The sequence below is a fragment of the Otolemur garnettii genome, unplaced genomic scaffold (genome assembly GCF_000181295.1).
Source record: "Otolemur garnettii isolate 467f Iridium unplaced genomic scaffold, OtoGar3 scaffold00109, whole genome shotgun sequence".
NCBI lineage: Eukaryota > Metazoa > Chordata > Mammalia > Primates > Galagidae > Otolemur > Otolemur garnettii.
In genome coordinates, this window is record NW_003852504.1 from 3,479,665 (window position 1) to 3,490,351 (window position 10,687).

At 36.5% G+C, this 10,687-nt stretch overlaps 1 protein-coding gene across 1 annotated transcript; it reads left to right on the forward strand.

Annotated features, from left to right (window-relative positions):
* The first annotated feature begins 8,228 nt into the window (after positions 1 to 8,228).
* Positions 8,229 to 9,504, forward strand: LOC100957247 (olfactory receptor 13H1-like). Its single transcript, XM_012809616.1, is given in 2 exon segments — positions 8,229 to 8,240; positions 8,716 to 9,504. Coding segments are annotated over 2 exon segments (801 nt in total).
* The last annotated feature ends 1,183 nt before the right edge of the window (positions 9,505 to 10,687 follow it).

The window sequence follows — 10,687 nt, forward strand, 5'->3', positions numbered from 1 at the left end:
GTTTGTTTTTGGTTTTTACAAAATAAATTTTGAGATGTTTCTCTCCCCATTTAGCATACCTGTTTTGAGTTAGGCCTGGATTTCTCTATAGATGTCTACTAAATAGAATGGGAAAACCTACTGTGTGTTTTGTGTTGCTATGTGACACTGCTCAGTGTAAGGACTCCTTCTTTGGATGGAATGGTCCATTGGACCATTGCTTCAAGTCAACAGAAAAAAGAAATTCTTTTCAGTCACATTTCAGATATTTCTCTGCTAGAACCCTTAACTCTTTACCCCTCACCTATAAGTGGCACGTTATAGTCCCTTGTGTCTAAGTGGCATCCTCACCACCCCCTACACAGGCATCATTAAGTTCTTACAGGTATCAACAATGTCTTGGTTTTCCTGAGATGCCCCTTTCCTATGGCCAATGCCATGTATGTTGTAGGTGCTCATTCAATATTTGGGTGATTTCTAAACATACAACATTGTTCTATTGAGTTCTCAATTTCTTATTGGTACATAAACCCTGCCATAATTCATCCTCAGAAACAACCATCTTCATTCTTTTCTACACAGTATCAATATTGTTTCATTAATTTACCAGGTGGTAGAAATGAATAAACTGCTTAATTCAGAGGGACTTGTAGATTTTACAACTTTATATTTATTCATTTCCAATAATTTTTAGTGAAAGCTAACATCTGCGCTTCCAGAACATATGCTTCTCCTAAGGGAGAGAGAAGTGACAAAATCAGCTCTTCAAGTCACCATGTTGGACTTTCTTTAGACTTTAATACAATACATAAACAACAAATATCAATAAAGGATTGTAATAACTCCTTCTTAGGCTATAATAAGTTTTGGTATAGTTAACACTTAGTTTCCAAGAAAAGCTTTATCTTCAATTGTTTTTTGGTAAAAAATACATATGTATATCAAATATTATTCATCATGAATTTTAATGATCTTCATGTTAACCATGGGATACCAAACATACATGAAATAATAAAGCTAGAAGAGTCAGGGAGCGCCCTCAGCTCAGTGGGTAGGGCGCTGGGCACGTATACCCAGGCTGGCAGGTTTGAACCCAGCTCAGGCCAGCTAAAACAACAATGACAACTGCAAGACAACAACAACAACAACAAAAGCCAGGCATTGTGGCAGGTGCCTGTAGTCCCAACTACTTGGGCGGCTGAGGTAAAAGAATCACTTAAGCCTAAGAGTCTGAGGTAGCTGTGAGCTGTGATGCCACAGCACTCTATCCAGGGCAACAGCTTGAGACTCTGTCTCCAAATAAATAAATAAATAAAATGAAATAAGCTAGAAGAGTCATTAATGATTTTCTAGTGCCATGAGAAAAAGCTTGAGTGGGAAAGCAGGTCACATTTTCTATAATATGACATAATAACTGTGGAAATGGGAATAAAACTGGGGAAAGACCTCATATATTGTTTATGGTCATAGCTAAACAGTGGAATTCTGTTTGATTTTTATGCCTTTACCTATAGTTTTCTGTGGCTTCCTGTTTTCACTTTTGATTTTTAAAGTATATATATACATATACATATTTGATTTTTATTTAATCACCATGTATCTTTATTTTTTAATTTTTTTATTAAATTATAACTGCATATATTAATGCATTTATGGGGTACAATGTGCTGATTTTATATACAATTTGGAATGCTTACATCAAACTCGTTATTATCTAGTGAGTTCTATTTGCTTTATAGATGAGAAAATTTTATAGATGAGTCCAGTATATCTGGTAAAACCAGGACCAGAAATCAGACCTCAGGATATTCAGACTAAATTGTACTTTCAATTCAAATTTTGGGAAGATATAGATTTAGAATTTCATTTTTTAGTTTACCTAAAAATTCAGGTAAATAAGAATTCTGTGCATTTAACAAATGAGAAAACATGATTTTACATAAGCAATGAATATGGTTACTAGATTTTCCTTTTCTTTCAGATGAAGTAGTCATTTGGACTCATCATCTTGTGAGAATCCCCTTGTCCTACTCCCTAGAGTCTCCTCTCAGTCACCTGCTCTTCCAAAATGCCTATTGCCAGTAGTGACTTTAGTTATCCAGAGATACTCATAACCAGTGGTGCAAAAGGAGATTTGATTGTTTTTTGGCAAATGGCTATCAATGTATCTGGATACAAGTGGGTTTCACTAAAGGAAATTTGAACTTTTGGGTGCTAATTCTGCTAATTGCTAACACCTCATAATTAAATTGGCGGAGAGTTCACTCCAGCCTCAGGGAATGCAAAACTTGTCAAGCTTCTTTGAAGGCAGCCTTCTCTAAGGACTCTGAGCCTGGGGACTATAGGATCAACAGGTTGTTTTCAGACCCTAGTTCTATGAGGAATTCAGAGGGCATGGGAAGAGGGGAGCCCCACAAAGGAATGTTGTTTACAGTAGGACATAAGACCTATGGATATCTAAGTAACTGCTATTCACTGTGCCCTGTAGCACATGAGTGGTCTCCCATTAATATAATGCAAAATGCAAATGCAATGTGGTATTCAGGTTAGATAGCATGATTCCAAGAATAATCACCATCCCTGCCAGATAAGTAGTTGGCAAACTGCAGCAAGAGGGCCAAATCCTGCCTGCCACTTGTTTTTACAGATAAAGTTTTATTAGAGGATGACTATACCCATTAATGTACATAATTTTATGGCTATTTTTGTACTACAACTGCAGAGTTCAGTAGTTACAACAAAGAACCATGGTTTGCAAAATTAAAAATATTCTGACTATAGAAAATTTAGCTGACTCCTATGCTTGACCATAAAAGAGAAAAATTAGAAAAAATAATCCTCAAAGGAAGCCAGGATAAAAGGGGGTTTAAAGAGATCTCAGCCTATACAGTGAAAGCTTAGTAACTGAAAAAGCTTGATATAGAGAAGGAAGAGTGGAAGAAAATTATTCCTTGATTAAAATATACATGTATGAGGCTATTTCTATAAGGATGATTCTGAATCATCTAAAGCTCATGTTGGCCACCTATAGCCCACTGGTCGAAACTGGCTCATCACATGTTTCCCTTTTTTAATGAAGTTTTATGAGAATGCAGTTACATGCATTTGTTTATACATTGTCTATGGCTATAATATTACTACAAACCCTTTAATAACAGGCTAAGACATTTAACTCTTTGTCTCCTTAAGCCCTTTCCGCTTTTGATTTTCCCTAAATTCTAAGTCCTCTGAATCAGCTCTGAGGGCTCTTTTTCTCCCTCTTAGATTTGCCTATCCACCTGTTCCAGCCACATTGCCTGTCTTATTGCTGGTTATCTGGAAGAGCAAATGAGAAAATCTGTATCTGGAGGTAGTATTTTGACCTCATAGTTACATGCTTTGTCCCAAATCATGGGTAACACCATGAGCTTGATATTTTAAGATTTAGTATCTGCTTACACAAATTTCTCCTGACATATTAATTAGTCAACCCAGGTTAACTTGGAAGACTGTCTCCAGTGACGTACCCAGGGCCCTGTTCTGTTTAACATTTTAAGCAAATGAGTTAGCTAAAAATCCAGGAGACAAATTTGTCAAATTTTTGTTAACATAAAGAAAGCAAGAAGTTATAGGTAAGGTTTTAGATACCGAAATTAACACTCAAAAGACCTCAGTGGGCTAGAACCCTGAGTCAAACTGAACAAGATAAAGCATTGCTTAGCAAATGATAAAGCTGAGCCTTAAGGTTAAAATAAAATCAATGGTACAGTTATACGAAGGGCTTAAGAGTAGTTTGTATGGAACTAAAGGGCTTAAGGGTAGTTTGTATGGAAAAGTCAGTATTAGTGGCGTTCCTTCCTTGCTAAATATAATATTACTAAAAATAGCTGGGTATCCTAGATGGCTTAGTGGAAAAATACTGCCACAGTCTGTCTCAGGAGTAGATCTGAGTTTTAGACTGAGATGCCTTGGAACTATATCATCTGAAATGCAATGGACAAACTATGGTATACCTAACATAGAGAAACATATTGTGAGGTTAGTTTCTGTGGTGATTCCAAGTTCCACACAGGGATTGAGGGGTTTCCTGGTTCATGAGACTTTCAATAATAAAATCAAGAAAGTCCTAGACAAACTAGAATAATTGTTCACACTACACAATGCTTCAGCCACACTTACCTCCTATCTATTCAGTAAAGTTAAACTTGTTCTTGCCTTAGAATACTTGCTGTTCCCTCTGGCTTGGGCCTCTCGTGTAGATTTTCACATGGCTGTTTCCTGTATCATTTTGGTCTCAACTGAAATATTGCCTTCCACGAAACTGCACATCTGTAATAATTATCTTATTCCACCACTCTCTTTCATATCACCCTGTTTTACTTTCTTCATAATAATTCTCACTACCTGAAATTATTTTGTTATTTATTATTTTCTGTCTCACTCCATTAGAATATTGGTTAAATAAAAGGAGAGGCCTTATCTCTTGTTTATTACTGTAACCTCAGCAACTGGAGCAGAACTGGACATATAATAAAAATTCAATAAATATAATATTTATTGGTTGGATAAATGAATCTGCATGACCACGAGGCCTAGATTAAATCCTCCCATATATACACCAAAAAGCTCTGGAAAAAGTATCATGGGATAAGTAAAATCCAGATACTTTGTAAACTTTCAGATTAGGTTGCACAAGTCAGTATACTATGAGGATGAGTTTAGCATGCCCTGATTACAAGGTGGGAAAGTTGTTGTTAATTTGGATTTAGGAGATTACTAAGTACTGTCTATACCTAGAATAGCTGAGTCTGGGCCATTTGCATGCTCTGTACTATGCTCTTGAAGTGAAATAGGTCTATTTTCCTCTTAAACTTATTAAAATTCTCTGATTCTGGTCAAACTGTCATTAGGGACTTTAAGAAATGTAAAATTAAAAGATTCAGAGAAAAATATCCATTGTTTCATAGCCAATATCCCTTTAAGAAATATTGGGCATAGAATTTCTTTCTATTATGAACTCCCAGATGGTATAGTTTTTTTCTCCCCCTCCCCAAGAGTCCAGTTCATTCCATCATAATTAAGTCCATAGCATCATTTCCCCTCAATGCTTCTTTAACCTCCTGAGAAATGAAATTGTCAGCTAGGCAAATCCCGAATTTATCAGATGCCCTGCTTTTAGCAGAGTGAGACTTCCATCAGATGCCTGGACAGCTGAAGCCTTCCATTCCTACTATAGTTTGCATCTGTTCTGTAATCTTCTACTATAGTTTGCCAGTTCTGTAATCTTCATTAGGGAAGCATCAACCATGTCCTCTCTGAAATATTTCCTTTATAGCACTGAAATTTCTCTCAATTTATATGCTCCTGCAAACATTCACATTCTTACTCTTGTTCATATTTTTTTGGATTTCCATGCAGGTTTGATATATTTTTAACATACAGGGTGAGAAGATCCCTAGAATATAACCATAAGGAAAGGGAAAATCCTTACCACTGACCCTCTATAGACAAGTAGGAGGAACTCACGTAAGTCCAATGTGAAGTGATTATCTGGCTGAAAGTCTTCCCCATCTGTTGTCTTTCAACTGAACACTGTTCTATCTATCGGTCAACATATTTTTTGTGTGTCATGAAACTAAAGATTAAAATTTTCAGGACAAAAATATTTTTCAGAGTGAGGTGACCAAAACCAGATGGGATGATAAAAATATTTGAATGGAAGAATCCATTTAGTCCAAATGACATCCAAAGGATTTATTTCAGCAAGCATCTTTTAAGAATTTCTTCTGTGTACAGTAGAGAGCCAGAGAAAACAGAGATGATTCAGATTTGAACACCAAATTCAGATTGCTTAGAGCCCCTAATGTGTATACTCATCCTTATACAGTTATACAGTCTGACATCCCTCAAGTGAAAAAAAAAATCTAACTCAAAATAAAACTTTGTCTAATCTCTGTTGAATTCACAGTCATACTTAGGAGATAGCCTGCTTGAGCAACATAGCATATCATTCAGAGGACCCAGCAGACACCAAAGTTGTTAACACAGCAGACGCTATGGTGAACATCTTAGTCTCCAAAAGTCCTCAACAATAATTCTTCATAGCACTACTTGAACATTTAACATGTAAGCAGAAAAGAAAGTAAAAGAATGAAGAACTGCCCAGATTGAAGAAAGTCTCTCTTTTAGAAAGACGAGCTCTGGTTTCCCACCACCACCATGTTTACTGATCAGGATCATTGCTATAAGGAACATTCACTGAAATTCTCATTAACCAAGTCAGAAAGAAAATGAACTTTATTTTAATGAGCTAAATATAGCAGATGTCTTCTCCTCCTCCTTTGTTTTTCCTCTCTCTGTATTGGGAGATTTAATTGCAAAACAGGGATGTCCCATAAGTCCCCAAAGTGGAAAATTTTCTTCAAGACTGAGGTTATCAATTCTTAAACCACCACAAGATTATCCAAATTTCCAAAGCTCACTCGTGCGTTTGAATTCTGGCTTTTTAAATGCTGATTTCTTTTTAAATGCTGCTTACATATTTTTGGTTTGTAAGTAAACCGTATTTCAGCAAACACCAATATTTTAAAAGTACCACAATGTATTCAGAAAGGACATTTCCTCAATTTCTTTTTCTGTGTCTGGCAACAAAGTAACAGAATTTGGGACGTTACAAGAAGAAATATCATTTTAATATTTGCGCAGGCAAAGAAAAGCTACATGTCATGAACTTGCATCTATATTACTATTATGTATGCTAGAGAATGAATTTTTATTGTTTTTTGGACACCAACCTTTCATGACAGCCTTATTACAATCCTCCTCTGTGTAAATAAAAGAAAAGGATATTTAAACAAGTAGAGATAAATGTGCATGATTCACCAGCACAGTTAACTCAAGATTTTCCAGCCTTATAACCACAACTGATAGGAAGATTTATTACCACAGCTGCTTGTATTAAACTTTTTTTCCCTTGCAGTTGAAGGAATCAAATTTCTTCTTGGAGATTAGTCATTTGTGGGGGTGTCGCCAACTGCAAAATGCTTCTGTTATGAATGAGGTGCACTCCTCTGTTGCTGTCCTCCAGCCCTAAGTCAGTGAGTAATTTTCATCTTTTTATGTGTCTTTCCCGCCTACCATCAGGAAGAAATTCTAATGACTTACACAGTCAAACTTTCTTTAGTTGTTACTCAAACCGAAAACTTCAAATTGTATTGTCTCTGGTAACGTGATAACCTTACAAGGAACGGTAGGATAAACTGGCATTTCGGCACACGTTTACAAAGATAAAAACCAAACTGTAGGGAAAGGTGATAGCAGGTGTGAGAGCAGGAAAGGTGCTGACGAATCTTGGGTGGCTGTAAATGTGCCACCACTGGCACAAGATCTTTGTAAAAATTATCTCCTGTAATTATTGGAACAATCCTGCAAGAGGTTAAGTGATATTCCCATTTCACATACAAAGAAACTGACTTTCTCAAGATTGGACAGTTTTTTAATGGCGGAACCAGAATTTAAGGTTAGATCCAGCTGGCTCCCTTGCCTTCTTTTTGTATTTTGACATTCTGCCTTTTAGGTATAAGGAATTATCCAATTCTGTATAGCACTAATATAACTACACAGTACAGAGAGATTGATGCTGTATCTAAATAAGAAAATTTTAAAACACACAGACATCAATTGGTCACCTCTTTCGCTCTCTACTAAAATCATGTAAAACTGTCAGGGCGCTGTGTTTTCTCTTTTAACACTTCTAGAAACATGTATTCAAAATTTGCCTTGTCCCTCTTCACAATTTCTGGTAACTACAGCCTTCATGGAATCTTTCATCTAATAAGATTTTCTCATCATCCTTTAAACCATATGGAGATGCAAATAGTAAGCTTCTGTCAATTGAAGATAGATTTCAGAACAATTGAACAAGGAGTGACATTGCAGTAAATCCACCAATCACTTGGTTTATAGCATGCCAATTTGGCTGGTGGTGTTTTTCTATTGAATTAGCTGATTGCTTTAGCTACATGGACACTTTCTAATTTATCATCCATAAGTGGTTCTAATATTACATGTAAGAAGCAGGAAAAAAAAGGTTGAAAATTAAAGACATATTTCAAGCATTCACAACTGGATCCTTGAGTTTAAATTTAAAAATTATTTCTTAAGTTGGTGAATCAACTTAAATAAAACTGATAAACACACTTTTGAGGGGGAGAGGTAGGATATTTGCCTCTTTGGAAAGAGGGGTCAAGGATAAAGTCAATCATCTAGCCATGCTCCTTTATGTGAGTAATAATTCTGTTTGACTCTGTTAATGATTGTCTTACTTGATCAAACACAAGTACTTCTGTTTAGTCTCTGGAAGTCCATACAATGTAATCAGTCTGTCCTAGTCATATAAGTTTCTTCAAAACAGAAAGGCAGAGAGAACATACATTCCCATTACTGGGTACTTGAACAGATGAACCTAACCCAGTAAAACAAATAGCACACAATAATTAGAGCTCCAGAACATGAGTTGTAATAGGCTATTGAGATGCTCTTCCTCTTATTTCATCATGTAGGTGACATTATGTTTTGTCTTCTTTACCAGCAACTGAGCGGAGCAAATGGGCAGTCAAAAGACAGACAATGCCTCGGAAATAACTGAATTCATTCTTGTTGGATTTTCCCAACACCCTCAAATCCAGACTGCCTTCTTCTTGGGACTGTTGTTTTTCTACCTGGTCACAATGTTTGGGAACAGTCTTATTGTTGTAGGGAGATGGGATCCTCGACTGCATACTCCCATGTATTTTTTTTCTCGGTAACTTATCTTTCCTTGATACCTGTTATTCCACCATCTGAGAGCCGTATGTCTTGGCCCAATGCTTCAGGGACTTCCCGACCATCTCCTATACCAGCTGTTATGCCCAGATGACCACATCCCTCTTTCTGGCAATGACAGAATGTCTCCTCCTTGCTGTCGTGGCTTATGACAGGTTTGTTGCAGTCTCTAATCCTCTGCATTACACTATAATTATGAACAATCAGGGCTGCATACAGTTGGCCTTGGGAACCTGGACCAGTGCCTTTTTAGTAGCAGTCACACCAATCATTGCAATTCCTGCTCGTTATTGTGGACACAATGTCATAAACCATTTTACCTGTGAGATCCGAGCCCTGTTGAAACTCGCCTGCTCAGACACACCTGTCAGTCTTATCCTGGGTCTGGTTGTCAGTGTGTTCACCCTGCCCCTTCCCTTCACCTTCATACTCATTTCCTACTTCTGCATTGTGGCTGCCATGATGAGGATTCATTCTGTGGAAGCCAGGCTCAAAGCTTTCTCCACTTGTGGTTCCCATCTGACTGCGGTCACCATATTTTATGGAACAGGAATGTACATGTACTTGAAACCTCAGTCAAAGGAATCCTGGAAAAAAGACAAATTTATCTCAATACTTTATGGAGCAGTTACTCCCATGTTAAATCCTTTCATTTACACCCTGAGAAATAAAGACGTAAAAGGTGCACTTAGGAAGTTAACCAAAGGAAATGAAAAATTCTAATACTTCTCTTTAAGCTTCTCAATGTGTAGTAAAAACAACAAAAAGATGACTCATTTCACTTTGTGTTTTTTTAAAACAAACAACAATAAAAATCTTAGTGAATATTCTTCCCAGGGTCACCACTAGACATTCATTAACAAGTTTATCATCAAAATGAACATTTTGTCAAGCCACATGAAGACGTAAAGCCATGAATATGCCCAAAACAGTTCACAGAGAGACAACAGTAGCAGGTATGTGAAAGCGGGAGCAACAGTTACAGTAAACCATCAGGGAAAGCTTCCTTTTCTGGGGCATATGCCACAAGTTTTTCTAATCAAACATTTTGTTTGTACTTAAACACAAGGTGGATAAAATTCATATACAAGCCGTGGGCTACACAACCATAGTGTGGCTGTTCCTCACATCACATTTTATAGGCTTCCGCCCCAATTTGAACCTAATGAACAAATGGCCCCTGTTCCCACATTGAGGTGATAACATCTCATGGCAAGAAGTATCTTATGTCTGTAAAGCATTTTGTCTTTTAATAAGTGCTTATAAATAAGTCAGTTTATACTTATAATTTTTTAAAGTATTTTATATATTATAAATATTTACCATTTCTCAAGCAAAATTGTTTCTACAAATATTAAAGTTCCATCATATCAATTTCTTATAAAAATATCTAAGCTAAAATTGTTATTCTTTTGCCTTCTCCTATTTCTCTGCCTTCTCGTCCATGCTGGGTTTTAGCAACCCTCTGGCCATTTCAACTCCCACTTCTCATACACATTTATGAGCTTTTGCTATTCCCAAGAGTCTTTATGGCCAAGCTTGTGATTATTTTTCTCTTTTTCTCCATCTAATAAGATGACATATATGTACATACACTCTCTATTGCAGGTAGCCAACCTTTATTATACACTTTGTATCATGGTAACTTGTTGATTGTTTTTCTCAACTTTGACTAGCTAACCCCAGAATTCTTCCTTTATAATATATTCAGAAGGTAGCCATATATGTCTTGATTTTAAAATTCCCTTTCCTCTCACAGCCTTTTCTTGGGCAGATGGCTCTCAGGTCACAATATTTTGCACCCTTAGTTTTGTTTTGTTTTGTTTTTTCCCTTTGCTTTCTTTCTAAAGGTTGATCTTTTCTGTGTTTAAAAAAAAAACCTACATTGCAACTTTTTTTTTCTTTT